The sequence below is a fragment of the Saccopteryx bilineata genome, chromosome 7, assembly GCF_036850765.1.
Source record: "Saccopteryx bilineata isolate mSacBil1 chromosome 7, mSacBil1_pri_phased_curated, whole genome shotgun sequence".
Taxonomy (NCBI): Eukaryota; Metazoa; Chordata; class Mammalia; order Chiroptera; family Emballonuridae; genus Saccopteryx; species Saccopteryx bilineata.
This window is the reverse complement of record NC_089496.1, coordinates 80,446,723-80,474,474: the sequence shown is the minus strand read 5'-3', so window position 1 is coordinate 80,474,474 and position 27,752 is coordinate 80,446,723. Positions and strand designations below refer to the sequence as shown.

Sequence of the window (27,752 nt, the reverse complement as noted above, 5' to 3'; positions counted from 1 at the left end):
CGTCTCCTCTGTGTCTTCCTATGGCCCAAAGCCAGACCAGGATGTGCTACCGGGGTCCCCATTTCCGCGCAAGGCTCGGCCCCATGAAACGTGGCCCACGACCTTTCCTTCCTAAGGGCGCCAAGCGCACAAGAAGCACCTTCTCTCCGGCCTGAGCGCTTCTCTGGTGCTGTGACGGTAGCTCGTGCTTCCCCTCCCTCACAGTCCGGCACCGAGATTCATTCGTTGACCGTTTGTTGAAAGAGTAAGCGAGCGCACGATCTGGCACCGGGGAAGCGCAGATGGGTGGCACCGCGACTGCGCCAATGCCCCTGACAAAGTCCCGCAGCGCAGCCAGTCAGAGGCGTAGTCCATCTCGCGCTGCCGCAGGTGCGAGCGGGTGGAAAAAAATCCTGAGCCCGTCCACCGGGTGCACGATGGGCACTGTCTGCATGGCAGGGAAGGCAGGCGTGGCCAATTCCCAGCGCGCCGTACGCACCAGCTCCACCGCGAGCAGCTGGAGCACCGCCTGCGCCAGCTCCTGACCGAGACAGCTGCGCGCACCGCCGCCGAACGGGATGTAATGGAAGCGGCCGGAGGCGCCCCGCGCATCCTCTCCCGAAGCGCCAAAGCGCTCGGGGTCAAATCCCTCGGGCGGGCTGCGGTACACCGCAGCCGTCTCGTGAGTGTCCCGGATGCTATACATCACGCTCCAGCCCTTGGGGATCTGGTAGCCCTGTGGGAAGGAGAGGAGACCTGCCTGACTACGAGGCACCTGGAAACCAGGCGTGAACCCCTCCATCCCGGGTGCATCACGCAGAATTCTGAAAGCTAGCAGGAACTTGGCGCCTAACCCGTTAGCTAGGAGACCACTCCGCATTCCAGTTTCCGCTCTTTCTCTGGTGAGCTGTGTGACCTTGGACTAGCTACTCAATCTCTCTGAGCCTGTTTCTTAATTGTAAAATAAGAACAAAAAGGTCCATTTTGTTGTGAAGATAAAGTAAACGGGTCTGGCATATATATATATATGTTAGTGTTCAGTAAATGTGATGTCATTATTTATGTTTCAGTGTTTTGTTTTTGTCTTTTTTCTTCTGACATTAGATCAGGAGACCTAAATTCTAGTCCTGCACCTACCAGCTGCCTGGACTGGAATAATGCAAATGACAGGGAACCCCATTTCTCTGTGGTCAGCTCAATTACAAAGCTCTTCTTTACACTGAATTGCAAACTGCCTGTCTTTTCCACCCATCAGCTGTACAATAATGTCCTGCTCTGGTAGCTGCACTTTAAGAATTAAACTAGGGGCCCTGGCTGGATAGCTCGGTTGGTTAAGCATTGTCCCTATTATTATTAGGGTAACCCCTAAAAGTTGCTGGTTCTATCCCCGAACAGATCGATGTTTCTGTCTCTTTCTCTCCCTTCCTTTTTCTCTAAAATAAATCACCAAATAAAAAATGTAAAAACAGAACAAAAATAATTAAACTGGGGAGTCTGTAAAATGTTGGAGGGTAGCTTTCATATTCTTTCAGTGCACCTCCAGTCTTTAAAACTATTCTACTTATTGATGTGTCTTCCTGCCCCCGACTACCCTGCTTCCCTCATCTGAACAGGCTCCAGGGTGTCTGTCTACCAGGAGGCTCTCAGACAGGCAGAGAGAAGATCTTAAAATCATGGGAGAGCTCTCTCTTCTCTTCCTTGGACCTCAGTTTTCCCTTCGGTAAACCGGTGGATGGCCTAAAGCCCTGTGCTCCTCTCCTTGTTCCCCTGTGGTCTTAAAGGGCACCCCAGCACCTGCAGAATGAAGTCTGAATTTCAAGCTGAAACATCCAAGACACTTTTAAACACCTCACTAACCCACCCACCTTTGTGGGGGCTGTTCCCTCTCTGTGGTATGTGGTCCCCATCCTAACCCTTGACTGTTCCAGCTCAATTCCCACCCCCTAAATGTTTGGTGTCATCCAGGACTAGAGATCACTCTTCCTCACACCACATTTGGGATGAAACTGTCTACCCTGGTCCCCTTTCTCTCCATGATCAGCTCCTCCAGGGCAGAATCTCAGTCCCCACATTGTCCTGGAATCCTGGTGTGCAATGCACCGTGGGATGGTGGATGTTTTCTGTTTAAAGTACTGGTCAGGAAAGGAAGTGCCCATGTATTGCCTGGAACCTCCCAGGGACTGAGTTGGGGGAAGAGGGGACTGCAGAGGCCTGACCAGCCCAGCTGTTCAGGCAAACACCTTGTTTGGCAACTTAGGGTTCCACTCCAGAGGCTGCCACTATGCAAGCACACTCTGCCCCCACAGGGCGTGTCAGAGCTGGAAGGGATCAAGACAGCTTCCTTCCAGAGAGGACAGGGAAGCCCACAGGGAGATGGGAATTGCCCAAGGTCTTACAGAAATGCAGCCAGACCTAGACCTTAAACTTCTTGCCCAGCCTAAGCCAGCCTGATCTGACCATTAAAAAATTCTAACCCATATTTTCATTGTCCCCGTTCTTCTGGAAGTCGCCTTAGCTGAGGCCCTGGGCAGATGAGAATGACCAGGTCTTTCGTATTGTGAGGGTGTCAGAGGGGTAGAGTATGGGACTTTGAGGGGCTGTCTTTGATCTCCACCTAGACTCACTGGCTAAGAGGGGGATGCCACAAGGAGAAAAGTTTTTATTCTCAAATTTGGCCCTAATTGAATGGATCGACCCGCACAGCTGCTATAAGCGTGAGTATATGGGATCCCTGATCATATCGGCTCACGAGCTGCTAGGCTTGCACCCCTCAAGCGTGGATCTGAGGAAACAGAATAGGGTTCAGCCCATTTTACAGGCGGGGAAAATGTAGGCTCTGAGAGCGGAAGACGACCGTCCTAATCTGCCCCCCCCCCCCTTCATCCACCCCTACCCCGCAGAAAGCTGCCGGGCTGGGCGGGAGGGGGCGGTTCGGCGCACTTACGTCGAGCTCGAAGGTGCACAGTGCGGTGCGGTAACCCCCGGACACCGGCGGCAGGAGGCGCAGTACCTCCTTGACCACGCAGTCCACGTAGTGCAGACCGCCCAGCGCCGAAAGGCTGAGGTCTGGCTCACAGCTGCAGTCGGACCAGGGCCCCGCGCCATCCCCCGCGGCCCCCGGCCTGCAGCTGCACGCGCGCCCCAGCCCCTGCGCCGCTAGCTCCTGCTGGATCTTGGAGATGGCCCTCGGGTGCTGCAGTAGCAGCAGAACGAGGGACGTGCTGGCGCTGGCGGTGGTGAAGAAGGCGGCGAAGAGGAGCTCCACGGCTGACTCCTGCAAGACAGCCCGGGCTGCGCTGAGTCTCTATCACAGGGGCCCTGGCCTCCTGGCTGAGATGTCAAGGGCCCACCAGATTGACCATTCGTTGTGCAAAGGCCAGAGAGCCTGGATGTGCCACTGGGGCGGCTACGTGCGAGGGTCCTGGAATCGAAGGAACCGTCTGCCACTTGGGCAAGCCAGAATAGCAATGGGCAAAACCAGGATCTATCCACTTGCCTTGTGAATGTTCCCAGCGATAACGCTAGGAACTTATCTGTGTGCTGTTCTTAGTGCTGTAAGTATATTAACTAATTCCCCTCTCACCCGGCCCTGTGAGACACAACTACTGCTCTCGTTCTGCAGGGTTGGGAAGGTCCCTGCAGCCAGTAGTCCCAGTAGTGGTGCTGCCTGCAACCCCAGCCCCCAGCCTGGGCTCCTGACAATGACTGCAGTGGAATGAGGAAGGCCGTGGTTTCTTCCTTCAGCTTAGTGGAGTGGTCCCCGTGAGTGACTAACTCTCTTCCTGGGGTTCCTGCACTGCCCAGGAAACAGAGGGCCCTAGCCCTCCCTGCTTGCCTCTGCTCTCTCCCCCCTCCCTGTCTTCCTTCCTTCCTGGGAGCAGCACAGTGTGTGCTTACATGCGGATTGGTGTGATCATAACCTGAAGGTGTACTCCACCCATCCTGCACCTCAAAGTTTTGGCTGTGCTTTGATCACTCCTAAGTCTCCAGTCCCACCACAGAGCCTGACACCGACTAGGTATATAATGTTTGTGGAGTAAATGACCTGCTCCAAGGTTCTCTGTCTTCCCTGAACAAGATGGGGAGCACAGACAGAGACCTGGAAGCCCCAATATCCACCGTAGGAGTGCTCCTCTGGCTGGCCTGACCTGACCTGAACCCCAGAGAACAGCAGATTCCTGGCAGGCAGCAGGTCTCTTCCTGAGAACCTGGGACACCCCTTCCCCATCCGTGTGAAGGCAGTGGGACCACCCACTCCTTCCCATACCACTCCCCTTCACCTCCCAGAACTCTTCCTACCCCTGGGCTCCCCCAGGACTCCGGGGCCCACTGCTCATCTACTTCTAACCCCCTCCCTCTTCCAGACTTCACAACCGCACAGGAAGCAGGGTAGGTCATTAGCCCCTCGCTCAGAGAAGAAATGAAGGCAAGTCCCACACTTTGAGGCTGGTGGAAAGGGGACATTGAGGCCCAGAGAAAGGATGGAAGTTCCTTTCAGGAGGGCTAAGGTGTTTCCATTTCTCTCTCCTGCTCCTCAACCTCTCCACTCTTTTTGGGGTTATCAAGCAGGTCCTGGGGGCCATTCGAAAGCAACCCCCGCCTCTACTGCATGCGCTTTATGCATACACGGAGAGGAATTCCAATTCTCTGGGGAGATAGATCCCACAGTGGCCAAACAGGCAAGTAGAAACGCCAGGTGTCAAAATGCCTCATGGGAAGAGAGTTTTGGTTTTTGGGAAAAACAAAGCTTCCAAGAGGATGTGAAGTTTGACCTTTTGGGTTTGTAGAGAGAGAAAAGGAGTAAAGAGGGCCTCATAGTCAGGGGACAGCAGAAGCAAAGGCATGAGTGACAGAGAAGGGGGAGGAGGAGTAGAGCTGTTTGTGGGCAGAAGGACCTAGGATTCAAGTGGTCAAGGCTCCTTCTGAGAGTGGGTGTAGCTGAACCAGGACCAGAAGCTTAGTCTCCTTTTCCCCCTCAACCTGAGGACAGACTGAGACTTACAGTGCAAAAGAGGGGAGAGACTCCTTGCCACTTACCTTCAGCTCCTGTACTGAGAGCTCCTGGCCCAGCTCCCTAGTGCTGTGGATAATCATGGCCAGAGCATCACCTGGCTGCCCAGCCATGTCTTCATGAAGCTTCTCTGCAATGGCCTCCTCCAGGTGCTGATGCAGCTGGTCCCTTGCCCGGATGCCCTGATACAGGGGGAGAGAAGGGAGGTGGGGCAGGAAGGCTGAGGGGGCCGGGACTGGGCACCCACCCTCTAAAATCTTCCCAGGGCTGCTCTAGCTCTGCTGACTTCCTGGGGTGTTAACAGTTCCCCAGTTTAGCTCCATGCCTTGCACATAGAAGGGGCTTCGTAAAGACTCAAGAATTTGTCCAATCTCCTGACACATCATTCTCTCTTAATTATCACAAGCCCCCTTTGAGGCAGGCAGTTTCTTCCGTCCTTAGGGGAGGATGCTGAGGCCCAGTGCAGTCAAGCAATTGCCCAGAATCGCATAGCCCTCAGCGCCCATGCCTAGTACAAAGTTGTAGGGGTGGAGTCAGCCCATTGCCTCTCCCCAGCACTGGGCTCAGGCATGGAAGTGGACATTAGTATAGAGAGAGAGCAAAGGACACCATGATGCACCCAGAAAACCTCTGGCTTAGAGAACACAATTGGATGTTCTAAGCATTCGCCTTTGTAAGGGGGTAGGCAAGAGGGCCAGGGTGATTCTCCAGAGTTCAGGGAAAAAGTACAGCAAAAGCATTTGAAAGCTTGAGTTTTGTAGTCAGATTGGGTTCAAATCCTACCTCTCTGCTTCCCTACTAGCTGTGTGATCCTGGGTAAATTATTTGACCTGTCTCGATCAGTTTCTTCATCTACAAAATGAGAATAACACTCTGCAGGCTGAGAGGATTAAATCAGGAAATGTATCCAAGGTGATCAGCCCGCATAATGCCCCTTTACACATAACTATTATTTTTATTCAGCTGACTGCAAACCACTGCATTGGCACACTGTGAAGCCCCAACTCAGGGAGAAAGGAAAGGCCGGATGAAACTTCCTAGCTGCTCCCTGGGCTTGGCCCTTCGCTCTTAAGTCTGAAGAGGCCGCCGTTCTCTGATCCGGAAACCAGCGGCCCGGGACTGCGGGCAGCGTGGCGGCGGGATGGGGTGGGGGGGAGGATCGGCACCCACCCCTCACCAACTAGGACTGGCGCCGGGCTGGGCCGGGGGCGTGTCTGCGGCCCTAAAGCTCCCATCCGTTCTGCAGCCATCCCGGCTTCCAAGGGGTGTTGGAGGCCCAGCCAGGAGGCGCCGTTCTGGGGAGGGGCTGGGCCGACTGGCTGGGCGCCCACCACCTAGTATCCAAAGGGAGGCCCGCGGCTGCTGGGGCCAGAGCAAGTCCTGTCTGGCACGGCCCAGAGAGGGTGTGTGGCCCGCCCCGGGTCACACAGCGAGTCTGGGCATCAGGAAACCTCAGTGCCCACCGCCACGCCGCCTCCCCTGTCTGGGCTCTGCCTCTGTCTCTCAATAGAGGTGACGCGTGGGGGCGCGCCGAGGGAGCATCAAAAATAAGGCTGGAGGCTAGGGTGGCAGTACCTTGCGCAGGCCGCTGAAGGGCACGTCCAGGGGCAGCGAGAAGAGGTTCTCCACAAACTGCTGGAAGGTTCGGGACAGCTCCGCGCATTGCGCCTCGTCCAGCCGTAGCCCCAATAGGATACGCGAAGCCATGCGAAAGGTGAGGGCTTTGGCGGCCTCGTAGACCGCGATGGGCCGGTGGGCTGCGCACCAGGAGCGCACCTCGCGCCGCAGTGCCCCCTGCAGGCGGGGCACGTAGTGCTCCAGCGCTGCGCGGCTGAATACTCGTGCCAGAATCTGTTGGGAGCACGAGTAGTGAGTCCTGGCCGCGGCAATTCCAGAGGATCCAAAAGGCCAATTTGGGGCCCTTCCTCCCCTTCTAAGTGGCCCGGACAGACACATAATGGCTTTTGCTCTTGCCATTCTCTCTAGTTCTTTTCTGATGTACAGATCCTCCCATCCATCAGGCTCCAGCTGCCTCCTCCTCCAGGAAGTTGTCCCTAACCCCTCTCCAAGTCTGAGTTTCCAGAGCTTCTGGTATCAGAGTTACAGAAGATCCGGAGATGAAAAGGTCGTTAAGTACCAGTCCTGGCCTTAAAAACCGAAGTCAGGGAAGGGACTGGTCCAAGGCCACCCACTTGTTAGCCAGAGGTCCTGGCCAGGCTCGTAGAGTACACTCAACAATACTTAGTGCTGGCTTATCCTACAGCAGGTGCCCGAGAACCGCGCGGTTCTGACATCCCGACCAACCCACCACCCCTTCTCTGTTTCTGACTCACCTTGCGCCTCTGCCGGTGTGGCTCGCCAACCGCTCCGAGCAGCGTGTGGGAGCCCAGTAAGATGTGCGCGCTCTGTGGCCACTGGCTGCGCACAAGACGGTGTTCGCCTAGCAGGATTGTGCGCACGTTCTCGGCGCCGCTCACGCGGATCACCGGTCTGCCCAGCAGGTGCGTCTTGAACACAGTCCCGTAGCGCTCCCGGCGGGAGCTGTGGAAACGCGATCCCTGCAGCAAGCGCAGCGAAGGGGGCTGGGGCCGCGGGGGATCTGGCCTAGGCCTTCCAAACGCCCCGGGATAACACCCTGCTCCAGGCTGGCACGTTAGGCTTTACAAAAGTCTCAAATGGGCCTCGCGACTATCTTATAGGAATATAGACGCCCCTGTTCCCATTCATGAAATGAGGAAAGTAAGGCTCAGAACGGGGACCTGAGGACCCAGGGGCTCACGGCTGAGACGCCCCCCAACCCAGACTCCTGATTCTATGCTTGCAGGACATACGGTGGTGGGTCCTCTGACTCCTTCCTATAGATAGCCCTGCGTTGTGTTGGGACGTGGTTAGCTCTAGGGAGAACTGCAGTGACAGCCGGTCCTTCCGAGGAAGCAGCTGGGCCAAGGCGAGGGCAGTGTGTGCTCTGTGGGCAACTGGAAGAGACTGGCTACGGACCCTGGGAGCGCTGAGAGCGCGGAGGGTCTTCTGTGAGCTAGGGTAGAAGGGACCACACTGGGGTGCAGGGGACCACTGACTGCTCACCTGAACTAACCAGTGAGTGAGCTAGGGTAGAAGGGACCACATTGGGGTGCAGGGGACGACCGACTGCTCACCTGAACTAACCAGTGAAGCGTTTCGCCAAAGAAAGGCCAGCCCATAGAGCCCTTGGGCAGGGGCAGGGCGGAGGCCGGGTCGCGGCTCAGCGTCCAGCGGAGGGTCCAGAGATGCTGGGCCAGGCTGAGCAGCAGGCCGGCGCACAGGAGAGCGGTGCCGGCCGCTCCCAGCACAGACAGGCAGCTCAGCCCGCAGGGGAACATGGCGAACCTGCCAGGGCCAGGCCGCTCGGAGCGCAGGGGAGCAAGATCTGGGGAGTGGGCAGCGCGCAGTGCTCACCCGCTCTGTCCGGAAAGGTCCTGGGGCTTGGAGGCCAAGACTGAAAGTTACAACCTCAGACAAGGGCTTCGTTCACTCTCGAAGCAGACCGGCAGGGTAAGGCTGCAGTGACCACGCACCCCTGGGAAACGTGCCTTCCGCAAGGCCCGCGCGCTGAGGACTTTTCCTCTCAAGGTGCTGGCTGTTTCGGGGCTGCTCACGCCTGGCTGGCATCCGCGGGCGCCTCCCACCTCCTCCCGGGGTCAGCACTCCTTTGATGGAAGAAGCAGCGCGGGAAGGCAAAGTGGGAAACTCACCGGTGTGCGGGGCTGTAGACCCCACCCCGCCTCTTTCTCTCTCCCCGTCTGTCTGTTAACCCTTATCGACCCACCCCGGGCACATTTATATAGGATCTGGCACCCTCCCTAAGGACTGATCCCGATTCACACGACGACGTGACGCGCCCATGCATATTTAAAACACTCTACGCAGAGAAGTGATTGGAGGCGGTGGACAGTTGCGTGCTCACCAAAGGACTAGCAGCCGGGTGTGGCAGGCGCAGCGGCACAGCAGGCCGGGCTGGACGCTGCGCCCCGCGAAGATTCCCCAGGCGGGGTCTGCGGGTTCGGGGCCAGAACGCCCGGCTGAGCACAGGAGCTCGGCAGTGGACAAACCGAGCGCACTAATCTAATGCGCGCTCTCTCCGGGGTCCACACCCTCGAGTTTATAGGTGCCCCTTCCCCACCCGACACTCTCTAAGGCTAAGGGGTGGGGTTTCCCCCATTCGCTGTTTCCCTTTTGGGGGAAATTGCGGTCTTCGATGTCAACCTAGGCAACGCAAGCTCCTACCAAGATAGGCAGAGTTGAGATTCTCCGGCATTCCCCACCGCTTCCCCTGGTCTCTAATCTCCCACTTCAGGAATCCTTCAAAAGACGGTAGTGTCATTGTTGCCCGAAGCCCACTAGGAGCAGATATTCCTGGGCTCCTTTGGGGTCTCAAGGACCAAATTCACCGTTTCCTCCCCCTCCGAAGGGCCCCGCCCCAGTCTACACGGTTGCTTCTTGGGTTTTTTTTGCCTTGAGTCTAAGGGCTTCAACTGTCCCAAGGATTCGTGCGTCTCGGGGTGGGGAGGTAACGTGCAGGATTCCTGTATTGTTGAGAAGAGTAAGGTGATTTCTAAAGACCGTTCCGGCTGAGGGTCCACATTGGTCTGCTCCAAGGAGTGCAAAGGCGACAGCTCTCCAAATCCGGGACGCCCCGGAGGGCTGGAGGAGACACGCCAGGGGCAGCACATTCCACAGGTTTCAAAGAGAGTTAGCTGTTCGCAGCTCCTCTAGTAACTTCTAAGAATTACCATGTTTTCCATATAATCGTTTTTAAAATGTGAAAAAACCTCAGGATAAGAGATCTTCAAAAGAATAAACGTTCATTTGCTTTGTTTTGGTGACACCTCCTTCCAATAACTAGGGAATAATAGCCTTTCTAAAGGGAGCCGTTGTTTTAAATCAGGAAGCTCTGGATAGATGCAACAGCAACTCATTTTCAAGAACTTGCTTATCCTTTTTTTATATTTCATCATAAAATAAAAAAATGTACATATAATTCCTTCCACTTATTTTACAGAGTCAACTATAAGTTTCTTACAGGCATAAATCCTGAAAATGCAAAAGAAGAGTTCAACATAAATACAATAAAGAGAAAGAAAGGATCAGACTGATATTACCATTTGGACTATGGTAATTTACACAAAGGAAAATGTCCATCACTACTAGGTTTTCCAGCATTCATTTGGTCTGGCTTGTTTCCACAGTAAGGATACGGTTCTGAGATCTGCTACTGGAAGAAGGTAACCTGACCCCTGTGGTAACCTGTGTGCATAGGAACCTATCTACCCTGCCCTGAAATGGTCAGCCCCACTTAGTTCCTGTACTCTCTTAGAACTTGACTCAAACCAAACCAAATAAATTCTAGAATGGGATCAGCTACAAACAATATGATTAGAAATATTAATCCTACTGACCAGAAACATTGCATTTTTAGAAAATCCAAACACCTTGTCTTCATATTCAGAACAATTATATTAAACCACCCACGGAGCACAAATAATTTACATCATCTCACTGAGTTAAATCAAGTTTGATTTCAGGGACCTTTAAGGATTTGTCTATGTCCCCCTCAGAATCAGCAGACTTGTCTATTTAAATCATATTTAGGTGAAAGAAAGCTAAAATCAGAAAATGACATGAAATATTCCCATATCAGACATAATTTCATTCCAAAACCAGATACTGATGAAAAAACAAAGTATCATTCAAGTCTGAATAAAAAGATATTTATATGTAAGAGGCATATGTTTTTCTAATGTATTTACAATGTTTCATATACAATTTTTGACCTGATCTATATATATTTTTAAAAGTGAAAAAATTAATGTCACATTATCCATATATAAAATAGTATTCAATTATTTAAAAATCCATACAAATGATATTATTTCTTGTTTCAGCTGTCATCTGTGTCTTTTCTCTATTGCATACTTTAATTCTGCAAAACAAGTTGCTGTTATAACCAGTCTCTGTGAGAGATCAATGTTCAGTCACGAAGATGGTACGCAGAGTGAGTGCATGGGAATGACGTCTACGTGTGCTGGGACATACTATTCACCAGACTTCTCAGCTGTTTCATGACTGTCTCTATCAACTTCTGTTTGTCTCGGTCATTCTTCCTGAACTGAGCAAATATATTGTTCTTTTTGCTGGTATCCTTCATCCTAGAAACACATGTGAATGAAGACGCTCAGTAGAAGGACATGTATAAGCTATGCTGTCACAAGTAAAATATCTGGGCATGCTCTTTATTATCTCACACTAATCCTGTGCTTGAAAAATGTATTTCAAAGAAAAGAAGTCCCAATAAAATTACAGAAATAGCAACCACACAAAAAAATTAGCAGCTTTACTCTACATGCTGTATAAAGTGGTGATTTTGCATTAGTATGTAAATCTAAAGTATATTAAGTTTTCTAATATTATATTCTATTTTCTAATATTATTCATAAAATATGCTAAAATAAATACCCTGTATTGACTCTGCAAATTACATTCATAGCAAGACAAAGTGAAAGGAAAAATAACATTAGAAAATTTAAAGAAAGAATTTTTTTTACCTCAGTGGTGTTTCATGGTATTATAAAATAAATTTATATTTATTTTAAAGTTTTTTTCCCCTCTCAAGTAGAATACACCACAGACCTTTTCATATATGGAACATATTATACACTTTAATTCAAAAATCAAAAATTTTAATAGTGATACTTAAAATGATGTATGATTGAGCGCCTCCCCCCAAAAAAATTTGCCACATAATTTGAGGGACAACTAACACTTGAATTTGTGTTATTTTTAATTGGACAAGATGCACTGGTAAGTGTCCTGTTACTTCAGTTTTCAAATCACATGCTTCTCTGCAAAGAACTCAAGTCCACAATGGTAGAATTTCTGATAGCACTCACTGGTGGCAAACATTCGGATTCCTAGCCACATTTTACAAAACAACTTTTTTCCTATGTTGTAGTATATGTAAAAATAGTTCTAGTTCTCACTTGTCTCAAGTAAATATATTTCTAAGGCCAATTAAGCCTGCTATTGAGGATACAATAGCAAAAATATTTTGTTCATATCAACATAAACAGCAATTTCATAAAATTATACCAACACTGAAGGGCAGGGAAGACGCTTATGTTTTTGGTCATTAAAATGGACTGAGTTTTTATGCTCCATTTAGACATTTCTCTTTTGATGAAAATTTCTAGTTCTTCAATTATCACTGAACCACAAAATGCTAAAATGTTATGTAAAAAACTTTCCAGAATATACTCACTTCTCCAAAAGAGTAAGGGCTGTGTTTGGATTCACCCGGAGGTACTTCGAAGCTGGCTGTCCATAATCAGCTAGATACGTAGACCAATCCCAAACCATAAACAAGTCAAGAAGCTGAGAAAGACGGGGTAATGTTAAGTCAACTTTTGACTATTTATCTACAGCTAATGTATAAAGTATATGCCATTCTTGATCCATTATAATATGACCTGTTTCTTAGATAAAACAGAAAAAGAAAATCCATTTTAAAAACTCCATTACACTTTATAACTGAAACAGAATTTACTTTTTTTTTTTTTTACTTTTAAAAATATTAACATTTAACATTGTCAGGGGTTGCTTTTCTATTAAAATACTTGGTTGCATTTTCAAATATTTGTAAAATAACGAAAAATCTGTTAAATAGTTAACTATATTAGGTATAGAGAGTTATACTTTACACATTGTTCAGTTCATACTCAAATTTAATCAATAAGGGTTGGCACTACTAATTGAACAATTTTAAAGAACTTAAATAGAACCTTTTGTCTTAGAGGTTAAGTATATTTACCTTTCTAAGAAGCCATTTGCATCTAGACTTTCCCAAAGTAATTTAACCCAAAAGCTCAGATAATCTCAATTAAGTGCATTAAACAACCTCTGCTGGATTCTCCCTGGTGATAGATCCTTAGCAGTATTATGAAACGAGGGCTTCAGGACTCAGCATGTTAACTTCAGGCGATCATTTTGTATAAACAAACAACAACAAAAAAGAAACCCTCTTGTTTTCCTGTAATGTCTTAAAATGGACTATTTGCTTTATAATCTTCAGTTAGAATTGTTGTCAAATATGGAAGTAATCTTTTAAAAGCAATGCTATGCCTAAACCAAAGCACCAAACTCCTTATCCAACTGTAAAACCCTAATCCCCTTTAAGCCATTTAAAACCAACTTCCTATCCACCACATTTGAATCGTTTCAGAAAGTTAAATGCTTTACTTACTACCTTCCTTCAGTTTTTATATTATTCCTTCTTTTTTTTTTTTTTCATTTTATAAGGAAGGGGTGTATTGTTTTTGCTTTCTAATTAATGAAGTTTGCATTTACACACAGGATATGCAAGCCAACCCACTAACTGTGAGAGGGATAAAACTTCATGGGGTGGTTAAATCCTAAAGAAAGGTTAAAGAAACTAGCTCTTTCTTAGGAAAGTAATGGACTTGTTTGACACTTTCCCCATCCAACATACATAAAATCCTATCATGAAAATATTAAGTACTCTATTTTCTTTCAGACAACATACCAAAATTTGTAACACTGGTACAGAGTCTACACTAAAACAATGTTAAAAAATATATACTGTCTAGAAAAGAAAAGGGAACTTATTTAAAGTTCTGTATAATTTCTGACTGTTGCAAGAAGTACACTTTTCCTTCCTTTCACAAGGAGGAAAGGTTACTTTCACACTCTCCTATGGTGAAAATACTAATTGGTGTAACTTCTCTGCAATGTGATATTGTTATATGTTTGAGAACATTATAAAAACAGCCAGTCTCTTTGACTCAGTAATCATACTTCTAGGAATCTAACTTCAGGAAACAATAATAAAGGTGGGCAAAATTATGAGCAAAGATATTAATCTAAAAAATTTTGTGTTATCAAAAAACCGAAGGGGAAAAAACCCCTGAAAACAGCCCAAATCTCAATGTTAAGAGAACAATTAAATGGTGAGGTGTATGCATAAGACAAATACCACATGGTTATTAAAATTGATGTTCACACAGAATTTTAAATAATTTGGGAAAATAAATGTTGCTACTAAAATGACATAAAAACCCATCAGAAAAGACTATAAGAAAGTTTGAGGAAAATGTTAAGAATGGCTGTTGCGTGGTGGGATTATGAGTAAATGTTACTGTCTTCTTTTTTTTCATAATATTCCACAATGGACATGAATTAACTCTAGAATGAGAAATAAGGTTTGCATATTTATATATTAAATTTCAATAATGAATACTCCTCACAGTGTTGTTAACAAAAGCCTCATTTTGAAGGATTCCTTTTTCAGTTTAGGTATGTGTTTGCACAAGTGTGTGTGTGGGCATGCGCACAGTCGGCAGAAAGTAACACTTAATAACTGTATACTGGCTGTAATCTCCCTTTCTTTCCAAAAGGCATTAGCAACATGACCTTTGGGATTTGCAAGAGGAAGAGGTCTTAAAATAAGTCTGTTTTCTCTTGTGCTGATCTACCCCCAGGTGGGAAAGGAGGAGCCTACTTAATTAATTTAAAACCTACACCAACTCCAACTGTGAATAGAAAACTGGTTCTTCTACAGCACAAAAACAGACTTTCCTAGATAAAGAAATATTATGCTTTACATTTTCACATATGGCCAGGCACTCCTATGCAAATCTCTTATCTCTAACAATTACAGGAACCACAAAATTTAACCTACCTGCCTACATGTAGATAACTCTAATCCACATGCTTTCAAATTTACATTAATACTTTATAGAAATACATATCATGCAGAGTTAACTTGTAGATATCAATGGAAATCTGCATAAATTTGCACATTAATGGTGAAGGAATGCACTTCCAAAGCAGATAATAGTCATTTATTCATTCAACAGATATTGACTGCCCATCTATAATGAGGCAGCCTCTGTGCTAGGCACAAGAGATACAGTATTGAGTGAGCCAAAGTCCCTGTTCTCAAAGAGTTTACATTATAAGTGGGAAAGGTGGAGAGGCAGACAGTTAACTAGAAAACGTAATATTTTGATGTTAACATACAGAAATTATAAACTATTCACACAAAATCCTAGTATTTTAAGCTACAACACATAAAGAAGCAATCCATTTAATATTAAGTAAGATAGAAACTACTGATTTGTGTAGGAGACAGTGACTGCTTGCTCATTATTCTCAGTCCACGAAGCCAGTGGCTGTAGACTTGAGCACCATTTCAGTGTCTACGCCCCAAGTATACATGATGTAGGCTGAGAGGAAATATTGGGCCAGCAAGCATGCTGATCTCATATTCTGATTTCTCATTTCCATGAGTATAAGGACTTTTCAAATGCATAATACTGAATCAGTAAGTAAATAGAAACAAAGTTCACAAAAGTAGTCAGGAAAACTCATAAAATGTGTCCAACACAGTGTAACTATTCAGTAGATATTCAAGAAATAACTACTGATGCCAGACCACTATTCCAAGTTTACTTCGGCTTTTTTCTTAGGCTTTTTGTGTACAAAAACTGAGTACCTGCCCAGGTTTGAAACCCCGAGGTCACCAGCTTGAGTGTGAGCGAGCTCATCTGGTTTGAGCAAGGCTCAGCAGCTTGAGCCCAAAGTCGCTGCCTCAAGCAAGGGGTCACTCGGTCTGCTGTAGCCCCCGGTCAAGGCACATATGAGAAAGCAATCAATGAACAACTAAGGAACCGTAGTCAAGAATTGATGTTTCTCATCTCTCTCCCTTCCTGTCTGTCTGTTCTTCTCTCTGACTCTCTCTGTCTCTGCCACAAAATAAACAAAAAACAAAAAACGAACAAACAAAAACCCAAAAACTGAGTACCCTACAGACTACTTTGGCTTATGCTGCCAGCTCTCTGAAAAAGGCCAATGCTGGCGTGCAGGCAAACTAGAGCAAGTGAACGCAAAGGGTTTTACTGGAGCATTGGTAAGGGAGGCAGATTCCCTCACAATAAAGCATAATGTTGAGTGAGTTAAATGTTCTTCCTAGAGAAACCACCACTAATATTTCTGAATGGTCTATCAGTGTCCCTTATCCAAAACAATTGTAAGGTCTTTTTTCACTTAATTTTTTTTTCTTCCATTGATATGGAAGAAAGGGAGGGAGAGAGAAGCATCAAGTCTTTCCACTTAGTTATTCCATGTAGTTGTGTCCTCACTGATTGCTTCTCATACATGCCCTGACTGGGGATGGAGCCAGTGACCTCTCGGCATGTTGGAATGACACTCTATCCATTGAACCGCCCTGCCATGGCCAGCCCTCTCACTTTTTCAAGTACAGTTCTATTGAAGTGAACGATGTAACATGAAACTAGGACTTAATGAAATGTAACACTACAACACTACGTCAGGCTAGATTTATGGACTGAGCCCATTTCTATAGGCTGCTATTCACACTTTAACCGAGATGCGTGATCCCTGATATTTGGGAAAGTTTAAAAAGAAAATGACTGCTCTGGAGCCCGAGTGTGACAGGAAGGGATGAGGAAACTGGAGTGATGACAGGTATAACCACTGACGCTCACCTCCACTCCATACAAAGAGTCAGTACCTTGGGGACTGCCTCTCATATTCAGTAAGATTTCACAGGATGCACTATGTCCTTAACATTAAAACCTAATTTATGAAAAACCTTACTTTTCTATCTGAAGTTTTGCTTCCTTAAAATGGCAATACATAAATAATACATAAATATTACTAATCACACAAAATCTCTCTGTCTTATAAATAAACATAGTCTCAACAGATGAATTTATTAGGTAACACATATACCTAAAATTCAAAGATGTAGATCAAAATATGAACAAAATATAAAAATCTCCCCTAGATTATCCGAAAGCAATTTTATAATTACTTATTAAAGGATAAAGTCAGGTATATTATAATGAAAATCGGTATTAAGTTCTATAAATGGGTTTGTTCCAATAGTCAAGTAAAGTAATTCCACTTTAAATCCTTTTGGGAAGTAAGTAAAGTATGGATCATATAAAAATGAACAGCAAAATAATGTACCTCAGTTCTATCTCATCATGATTTATAAGATTACCTAAAATTAATATCCTATCTTTTTTTTCACCAAGGATTCAAAAATACCCTCATAACTAATCTGATAACATAAAGTGGATTTATGCCAATATTTGTGAATGAATTGTAAGTTCCACTTCCTCAGCATTCCGTGTGTGTGTGTGTGTGTGTGTGTGTGTGTGCGCGCGTGCGTGTGTGCGCGCGCACGCATCCACCAAACACAAAGATTTAGCTTAAGGAAGAAAATGGTTGCATGGGTGGTCCTATTTATATGCTCAAAATAGCTGAATCACTTCAGAATCACTGAAGAATTCGTTTGTGTCATCACATTTAGCTTGCTGACAGTTTCTCATCCTAAGTCTCACTCCAGATCTACACCCACAAAACTTGGGGTCTCAGACCTGTTGAGATCACTTTGTGCAAATGACAGAATGAATCTAGGCCAACTTGAAAACCATTCTATGGAACTCGGAGTGACTTCTTGCCTTTGTAAAAGTGAACCCAGAGTGCCTGGTCATTTTTTCCTTGAATCTCGTTTAGCTTTCTTTGTTTTGGGTCTTTTGGATTTTGCTTTTGAAGCACCTCAGGGGCAGTGACCCAAGACAGAAGATAAATAAAGTTAAGCCAACCTCAAGAGAAAAGCAATTGGGGATCCCAGGTTTGCTTTTGTATATGTGAACAGTGACCTGGGGGCTCAGGGTCAGCCTTAGTCCCCAAAGTCCCCTTTCCAAACACCAAATCCACCTGGGACCTCAGAGTTGCTTTGCAGATTCCAATAGTAAACCAGGAGATCATTTTTCCTTTGCCTCCAAACACAAAGCCAAAGCAAGGGTTCCTAGAGTGCTTCTGAGATTTAAACAACAAAAATCCTAAACCATAATACAGCTTTAAGGAAAAAATATGAGTAATTAGGCACTGGGGATTCAAGAAAAATGGGTCTTACTAAATTAGCCCCAGTGGGGTAAATACAAGTCCTTTTTCTAAATAGATGTTGAAATTAAATGATGAGCTCCGTATGATTTTTAAAGCACTTGGCGTTACCCTCTTTCTAGTTATCTGAAAACAGGACATTTGGAAAACTCCACATGCAGCACAGAAGAGAATTTTAAGCAGCAGACAGAAAAGGTGAGGGCAAACTAGAAAGCAGTACTGTGCCTCCACCCCCTCACGTTTTGCCCACACGATGCATTTTGGCCCTCTGATACAGCTGAGCCCTAACAACGCATGCCTGCCCTCTTCCAGAGTCCCATCTGCCAAACCTGCCCCCAGCCAGCCTTTGCAATCCGCCTGTGTGAGGCCCACCAGCAGGCTTTGAGCACACTGTGCTGAGGGTGTTTAATGGCATTGGTCTCTTCAAGTCACTTCACCCAGGTGAACTGCACACAGCACAAGTAGAATGCTCTCAAAGTATTTTTGAGGGTTAGCTATGTAGTCTAGATAACTACTAGGTGGGTTTGGAATTTGGGGGAGAAAAGGGGCAAAAGGTGGAATTTACATCATCAGATTCATAAACATCCAAATTTGCTTTACCATGAATTTTTTGGTCACTACCATGGTTAAAATGGCATACTGATTGATACATACATACATGATTTTATATGGTTACTTTTTTTTTATTTTGTTTTTTCTATAATTTTTTTTTTTTTTTTTTTTACAGAGACAGAGAGAGAGAGTCAGAGAGAGGGACAGATAGGGACAGACAGACAGGAATGGAGAAAGATGAGAAGCATCATCAGTTTTTTGTTGCAACACCTTAGTTGTTCATTGATTGCTTTCTCATATGTGCCTTGACCGTGGGCCTTCAGCAGACCGAGTAACCCTTTGCTTAAGCCAGCGACCTTGGGTCCAAGCTGGTGAGCTTTGCTCAAGCCAGATGAGCCCGTGCTCAAGCTGGCGACCTCAAGGTCTCGAACCTGGGTCCTCCGCATCCCAGTCCAACGCTCCATCCACTGTGCTACCGCCTGGTCAGGCTGGTTACTTTTTTATTAACATTAATTTTATCAAGTAATACATGGTTAATAATTTTTTTATAATTTTATTTATTCATTTTTAGAGAGGAGAGAGAGAGAGAGAGAGAGATACAGAGAGAGAGAAGGGGGGAGGAGCTGGAAGCATCAACTCCTATATGTGCCCTGACCAGGCAAGCCCAGGGTTTCGAACCGGCGACCTCAGCATTTCCAGGTCGACGCTTTATCCACTGCGCCACCAGAGCCACACACATGGTTAATAATTAAATGGGACATATTATCAAAACAGTCTACTGCACACCCTCCCATTCTCAGAAATAATCATGTTTAACTCTTGTTTTAAATTCTGGTGATTACCCCAATTATCTCTAAATATTCCTATTTAAAAAAAATTTTTTTTTATCATCTTGCAGCTATCCATTGCACAACCACTAGTCAGGCTAAACTTCTATTTCTTGTTCTATCATCTTTACATTTTTTTTTTGAAAAAACATCTTTGAGATATATATTTCATATTCCATATAATCTGTCCTTTTAAAGTGTATAAATCAATGGTTTTGAGTATATTCACAGAGATGTGCATCCATCTCAATCAACTTTAGAACATTTTTATCACCCAAAAGTATCCTATATATGCCCTGGCCGGTGGCTCAATGCTAAAGCATCTGCTGGGCATGTGGATGGCCCAGGTTCAATTCCCAGTCAGAGCACACAGGAGAAGTGACCATCTGCTTTTCCACCACTCCCCTTCTCCCTTCTCTCTCTCTCTGTCTCTCTCTTCTCCTCCCGCAGCCATGGCTCCATTGGAGAGAATTGGCTCTGCGCTGAGGATAGCGCTCCATGGCCTCACCTCAGGTGCTAAAATAGCTCAGTTGCCTAGCAACAGAGCAAGGGCCCCAGTTGGGCAGAACATCAATTGTCCCACGGGGGGTGGATCTCAGTCAGGGCACATGCAGGAGTCTGTCTCTCTGCCTCCCACTTCTCACTTAAGGAAAAGAAAAAAAGAAAGAATCCTATACACATTAGCACTCACTCCCTAAATAAGTCATATAACACATAGCACTTTGTAACCAGCTTTTTTTCACTTAGTATAATGTTTTCAAGGTTTATCTATATTGTAGGTGTATCAGTATTTCATCCTTTTTATTGCTAAATAATATTCCATTGTACCAAATTTTGTTTATCTATTAATAAGTTAATGAACCTTTGTTATTATTTCCATTTTTTTGGTTATTAAAAAAGTTTTTTTTAACTTATTGGGGTGACATTGATGAATAAAATTATTTTTTGGCTATTATAAATAATGCGATGAACATTCTAATCCAAGTTTTTGTGTGGACATGTTTTTATTTCTCTTGAATATATAGCTGGGAGTGGAAATTGTTATATAAACTTTTAAGAGTATTTTTGACTCTCCATTTAGTATATAAAAGTATTAGTACTTTATATAATTTAGTTTTAAAATAATTTTTTTGGCTATTGGGGTTTAAAATATTTATGTTATGTATCTGAACCCAAACAACAATAAATATTTGACTAAAGTTTCTTAAAAGTTCTTTATTAGTGCAGAAAGATAATAATTAACAAGAATTTTTTTATCCTCTATTTCTGAAAAACAAAAAACCCTGGCCCTGGCTGGTTGGCTCAGTGGTAGAGCGTCGGCCTGGCGTGCAGGAGTCCCAGGTTCGATTCCCGGCCAGGGCACACAGGAGAGGCACCCATCTGCTTCTCCACCCTTCCCCCTCTCCTTCCTCTCTGTCTCTCTCTTCCCCTCCCGAAGCCGAGGCTCCATTGGAGCAAAGATGGCCCCGGGCACGGAGGATGGCTCTGTGGCCTCTGCCTCAGGCGCTAGAATGGCTCTGGATGCAACAGAGTGATGATCCAGAGGGGCAGAACATCGCCCCCTCGTGGGCATGCCGGGTGGATCCCGGTCGGGAGCATGTGGGAGTCTGTCTGACTGCCTCCCCGTTTCCAGCTTCGGAAAAATGAAAAACAAAACAAAACAAAAACCCCTATTATTATCCAAAACAGAAAAAAAACATTTCAGATAGTATTCTCAAGTAGACTTACCTCAAATACAGTTGATCCTTGACCACCCTGTATTTGAACTGTGCAGGACCAATTCTACAGATTTTTTTCCAATAAATACTGTATGTGTATTTTCTCTTCTTTGTGATTTTCTGAACACTTTCTAGTCTCTAGCTTACTTCATTGTAAAAGTACAGTATATAGTACATATACAAAATGTGTTAATCAACTTTTATTTATCAGTAAGGTTATCTGGTCAACAGTAGGCCAGTAAGAGTTAAACTTTTAGGGAGTCAAAAGTTATACTCATTATTTCATACGTAGGTGGGACATAAAAGTTAGACTAAGAGACATTGATAAGAGTGTGGTGGTTATGGGGGGAGGGGGGAGAGAGAGACAGAAAGGGGGAGGGGGAGGGGCACAAAGAAAACTAGATAGAAGGTGACAGAGGACAATCTGACTTTGGGTGATGGGTATGCAACATAAGTGAACGACAAGATAACCTGGACATGTTATCTTTAAATATATGTATCCTGATTTATTGATGTCGCCCCATTAAAAAAAATTATAAAAAAAAAATCTACAACCACTGTATAAGACACACCCAGTTTTAGACCCCAAATTTCTCGGAAAATTGTGCGTCTTAAAAAAAAAAAAGTTATACTCAGACTGTATGGAAGGGTTGGTGCCCCTAAACCCCATGTTGTTCAAGGTTCAACCACAGTAGAGTGCGATCTTGGTTTTTATAATAGTTTTATGTACCTTTGTGTCTTGTTTCCCTCAGTTTTGAGAGGATCTCTTTCAGCTTCCTGATACTGTAAGGTGGGTCATACACTGAATGGCAGCACTTAACCAAATTACCCAAACCAGACATCTGGATTCAGTCTGTTTTGACTCCTCTCTCTTACAACTCCTACATCTAACATCGCCAAATTGTGTCAGTTAACCTTCTAAATATTTCTTGAATTCACTTGCTTCCTACTTTCCATCCCTACTACGACTACTATCCTAGTTTCAATATTGAAATCTACCCCTAAGGCCTTTGGTCTTGCCTATTCCCTTTACTTCTCCCTTCTAATACCCTAGATCCATCAACCGCCACACTAATGCCAGAGATCCAGCTAAAATACAAATCTGATCACCATTCATTTGCTTAAAACTTTCAATGGATTCCCAAATCTTACAAGATAAAGTTTAAGTTCCTTAACATGACATGTATGCAAAGTTATCTTGCACCTGATCCAGGTCAACCTTTTGGCTTCCTGTCCTGACTTGTAATTTAAACTCCTAAACAAATACTCATAGCTTTCTCATAAACCATAATGATCCCATGACACCCTTTTCTTTTTCTTTTTTTTTTTGAAGCTGGAAACGGGGAGAGACAGTCAGACAGACTCCCGCATGCGCCCTACCGACCGGGATCCACCCGGCACGCCCACCAGGGGCGACGCCCTGCCCACCAGGGGGCGTCGCTCCGCTGCAACCAGAGCTACTCCAGTGCCTGGGGCAGAGGCCAAGGAGCCATCCCCAGCGCCCAGGCCATCTTTGCTCCAATGGAGCCTCGGCTGCGGGAGGGGAAGAGAGGAAGGAGGGGGTGGGGGTGGAGAAGCAAATGGGCACTTCTCCTATGTGCCTTGGCCGGGAATCAAACCTGGGTCCCCCGCACGCCAGGCCGACGCTCTACCGCTGAGCCAACCAGCCAGGGTGACACTTACCCTTTTCTTCTCTGTGTGGAATCCCTTTCTCCTCCTTCTTCATCCAGGTAACTTAGTTATTCCATAAAATTTAAGCCTGGATTCACCTGTCTCAGGAAGCCTCCCCAGACCATGTGGTCTTGGTTGGGTGAGCTGCTCCTCCTTCATGTCCTCATAGCAGCCTCCACACATCTCTAGTCATTTTCACAGCACAGTGATGTCATGGGTTAATGTGTCTGTCTACTCACTAGAGAATCAAATATCAATTAATTCCTTTCGTAGTTGGGTGATGCATGGCTACCTCAGCCCTGTGTCTTTCCAGTATCTCAATAGTTGAAGTGCCTTTTCTTCCTCCTAATCATGTACTTTGTTTGGGGGTTATTTTTATTTTTATTTTTATTTTAGTGAGAGGAGGGGAGACAGAGAGACAGACTCTGCATGCGCCAAGACCGAGATCACCTGGCAAACCCATAGGGGGCGATGCTCTGCCCAGCTGAGGCTGTTGCTCTGTTGCAACCAGAGCCATTTTTCAGTGTCTGAGACGAGGCCATGGAGCCATCCTCAGCACCCAAAGCCAACTCGTTCTAGCAAATTGAGCCATAGCTGCGGGAGAGGAATAGAGAGAGAGAGGGAGAGAGAGAGAGAGAGAGAGAGAAGGGGGAGGGGTGGAGAAGCAGATGGTCACTTCTCCTGTGTGCCCTGACCGGGAATCAAACCTGGGACTTCCACATGCTGGGCCGATGCTCTACCACTGAGCCAACTGGCCAGAGCCTAACCGTGTACTTTGTTAAGTAGCTCAAAGCTGGTGACTTCTTTTGCATAATATCTGTATCTTCACTTCTGGCCCGATACCTGATATTTAGTAAGGCACCAAGTAAATGAATATTGCGATGAACTGCATAAATGACCTTTCGACACAGAATTTATAGCTATACTGAATCCACATCTTATATATTAATAAGATGGCTATGCTATCTTACTTTACATGTAAATTATTAATAATTAAGACTCTCTGAAATTTTAGATGTCTTATAATTATTATGAAAGCCAAACTAGTCTATTTTTCTGACTGATTTAATTTAGGCTATACAAATGTACTAAAATATTTCACAATCAAAGTTCTGCTCTTGAGATGACCTTTCGTAAACCAGTAGTGCTACCATCAAACATGTTAAACAAACATTCTCGGGTCATACATTTAAGTTTCTGTCCAGATTCATTATATCATCTGCCACACTTATACAACAGGTAGTTATGCAATGACTTCACCAGTGGAGCTCAGACTTTCAATAGTAAGAAAATCAAACTTTGAAACTCATGATGAAAGATGTTTACTAAAATTTCAATTCTCTCTGATGAGTCATTTTGCTTCATTGAAGCAATGAAATAGGATCTGCTTGTATGAATTGCTTTGGAAGAATTCGAACAACAAAGGAAGACAATATGGACTAGCCAATAAAGAAAACTTGTATGCCAACATGTCTGTACTCCAGGATATAGTAGAGAGAGTAGCTGCTTGAATGAAGAAAGCTGGACTCCGCCGGGGTTTCTTTACTTACTCCTTTATAGCACAATTGTTAAGAAAATAAAAGAGGGAGGGAAATGACCACTTCTTAAATATTTGTAAAAATCTAAGAGGTTATTCTTCTCCCTTAATCCCCATGGTTGTGATTTAAAATAAGGCAAATGAAAAGTTGGAGAAACTAATAGCTAAATTAATTTAGTCTTCAGTAAAATCAGTCACATATGTTTTACTTTAACATTCTAGTAAGTCAAGTAATATATATTATTTATAATTTGCCATTATTTATAAACACTAACTTTTGGCTTTTTTTATTTTATTTATTTTTTATTTTTTTTGTGACAGAGGGACAGATAGTGACAGACAGGAAGGGAGAGAGATGAGAAGCATCAATTCTTCGTTGTGACACCTTAGTTGTTCACTGATTGATTTCTCATATGTGCCTTGACCAGGGTGCTACAGCAGACCAAGTAACCCCTTACTCGAGCCAGAGACCTTGGGTTCAAGCTAGTGAGCCTTGCTCAAACCAGATGAGCCTACGCTCAAGCTGGTGACCTCGGGGTCTCGAACCTGGGTCTTCGGCGTCCCAGTCCGACGCTCTATCCTCTGCGCCACTGCCTGGTCAGGCAACTTTTGGCTTTTGAAAGAAACAAAGTTAAACTAATACATATTATAACTAAATACCTAACCCCCCAGAGGCATCTTATCATTCCATTCTTTAACAGGGAACTCAGGCCACTTGAGGTAAATGAAACAAACCAAGAACATTAAATCCCAGCTGCCTCAGGAAGAAAAGGGAGCTATTTTCTCTGGTAATACCTTAGCAGGCACTGACAAAAGTAGAACCCTCAGTTCTACTCTTCGCAAGAAATCTTTGGTTGAGTGGGGTACTGAATTTCAGATGCTTATCTCATTTGTTCAGCTTTCTAGAGATATGGTCTCAGTTTTATGTCTGAATAGATACAGACCCTTTACCATTTTGCCTTGGATTCTCAAAGGCACACCGAGTTAACTAGACTACCATACTTCGCATTACAGAAATAAGAAAAATGAGGAACTCTGTGGTCTCTATCAAATACATGAATATTACAATATCTTGGCATTTTTAAGGGGGTTTGCATCCTTGCTCACTTTATTTCTTTCTAATCTTATAATAGATTTTATCATCTTTACTCAGACAATTTTACAAGAAATATATTTAGCTTTCCTTTTCTAGAATCTAAAAGATACTTCTCTTATGCTAGACAATTTATTAACCCCTAATTATCCAGTTACTTGCAGACCTGATTGTACACATGATTACTTTTTGTCAGGTATAATAATTTGCTCAATAAACATGTCAGAACACTTGCTACTCAGTTTGTTTCAGTGATAGATTCAGTTTTCCTACAACCTCAAGGCATAATTAAATAGGGGGGAAAAAGGCAGTTATCAAACTACAATGAAGCTGATTCACTAAGCAGGAGATCATGGTATGTAGCCATGGCTTACTTTGGGGCCTGAAGCTTTCCTGAGTAACATATTTCTGGGACAGGGCAACTGTGACAACAGTGGACATTCCGGCTAAGCAGGTATCTATGTGAACGGCAAAATGGACAACAGACAAGCTTTAAGATGCAGTTTAGTTAAGAAGCAGGTATTGATAAAGAGCTATAGCTATTGGCTATACACCTTCACCACAGGTTATAACAGCAAAATACAGAAAGAGAAACTGAATAAAAACAATAGGGGAAGGGCTTATTTTCTTAGGAAGATAAATGCAGCCAGCAGAATTCAATGGACTGTGACCTAAGTTCTTCTACAGTGCTTGCATGATGGGTATCTGGACTACAGGAGTAGAAAAGAAATCCATACCTGACCTCTGGATAACCTAAAGAGGGAATGAGGACCTTTCTAAGCAAAGTAGGTGGTGTCATCCTGCTAAGATAATTGTTTCCATTGACACTGTGCATAAACATCTTATATGTGGCCACCACAAAAAACTCCAGCCATAGCATCTCCTCTCTGTAACACATAAAACAGAGCCTGGCCCAGTGCCTTCAATACAACTGAGAAGGTAAAGTTTGTTGATAATTAAGAGGACAAAGAAGGAGAGAGAGAGGGATAACAAACAGGTAACAAAGTTGAAAGCATTCTTTAAATGACAGATTAGTTAAAAATAAATTAATAAAATATTTTTTAAAAAGGAATTTAATTTTTATCAAGAATCTTGGGTAATTAAGTGTATTCAATGATTTTGAGGAACTACTCAACAAATACTACAACTTAAAAGGAGTCATTTTCTTTTTTCAGAATAATTTTTAAATATCTGAGACTTGCACCTCACCTGTGCTGGTGCAGTGGATAAAAGCATCAACCTGAATCGCTAAGGTCACTGGTTCAAAACCCTGGGCTTGCCCGGTCAAGGCACATATGGGAGTTGATGCTTCCTGCTCCTTCCCTCCTTCTCTCTCTGTTTCTCTCTCTCCCTCTCTGTCCCCTCTATAAACTGAATAAATAAAATATTAAAAAATATATCTGATACTTGCTTATGATGCTTCAGAATGTTACACATTGACACCACTTGGTTGGGAGAAAGCAAACTCCTCCAACTTCTTGCCTAATCAATATTCTATAGATATTATTTGCTTGCTAATTATATCCTACTTGGATAAAAAGTGCTATTTTATATGACACTAATACTGTATTTATACATAGCCCCCAATTAAATTCCCTCCTAATTCAATTTTGAAAAAGAAAATCAAATTACTTTTTCACTTTGAATTAATCATTTAAAGGAGTATAAACTTTGGGTCTCAACTTCTGTAAAATGAAGGGATCGGGTCTGCATGTGACAAGCACTCTATTTAACATGAACAATGAAATAAAGATGATGACCCAGTCTTTGGATACAAGGAGTTTATAAGTATAATGGAAGAGATACACAATTATAAACAAACATGCTAATTACACTGACAGAGTTATGTATAGGTTATTATTATTAGAGCATTTAATCTTGTTTGGGGGATGGGAAGTAAACACAAGAAGGCATCTTAGGTAGAACCCAAAGTGAATCTTATAAGGGAGTTCAATCGAGGGAAGGGCAGTGGTATTTCAAGCAGATAGGACAGCATAAGAAAAGGCACAAAGATAAAAAACAGTTGGGCTTACGGGGAGTGTCACGTACTTTAGTGCTGCCAAAATGAAATGTAAGTTAAGCAGTACAAGACGGGCTGGAGAAGGGATGGGGCTGGGTCATAAAAGGACGTGTATGACTGGTTTAGGAACTTGGGGAAGGTTTTCAACAAATGGAGTTCATGTGGTCAGATTCGTCACTTAGATACGTAACTCCAACAGCTCTGAAAAGAGAAGATTTGAGGAGAAAACACTAAAGGGAGGAAAAATAATTAGGAGACTGCTGTGATAATCTTGAAATACACTGGGACAGACAAGTAGGTAGTTAGGATAGAGAGGACGGCTAGGTACTCAGGATGGGAAGAAGAGGATAGGTTTGA

At 44.5% G+C, this 27,752-nt stretch overlaps 2 protein-coding genes across 3 annotated transcripts in view; both read right to left on the bottom strand.

Moving 5' to 3' along the window:
• Positions 1-337: 337 nt before the first annotated feature.
• Positions 338-8,349, bottom strand: CYP26C1 (cytochrome P450 family 26 subfamily C member 1). Its single transcript, XM_066240183.1, has 6 exons — positions 8,146-8,349; positions 7,324-7,548; positions 6,566-6,841; positions 5,017-5,172; positions 2,924-3,253; positions 338-715 (listed from the first exon to the last, which is right to left on the bottom strand). Exons 1-6 carry the CDS (start codon positions 8,347-8,349, stop codon positions 338-340), a joined length of 1,569 nt encoding a protein of 522 aa, XP_066096280.1.
• Positions 8,350-9,947: 1,598 nt separating this feature from the next.
• The window catches only part of EXOC6 (exocyst complex component 6), a 203,954-nt gene continuing 186,149 nt past the window's right edge, over positions 9,948-27,752 (bottom strand). For both annotated transcript variants that reach the window (XM_066240066.1, XM_066240065.1), the window contains exons 21-22: positions 12,285-12,397; positions 9,948-11,175 (exon numbers count right to left, since the gene is read on the bottom strand). In XM_066240066.1, the coding sequence (XP_066096163.1) occupies positions 11,043-11,175; positions 12,285-12,397 (246 nt within the window). In that variant the 3' untranslated portion in view covers positions 9,948-11,042. The remainder of the gene's footprint in view (positions 11,176-12,284; positions 12,398-27,752) is intronic.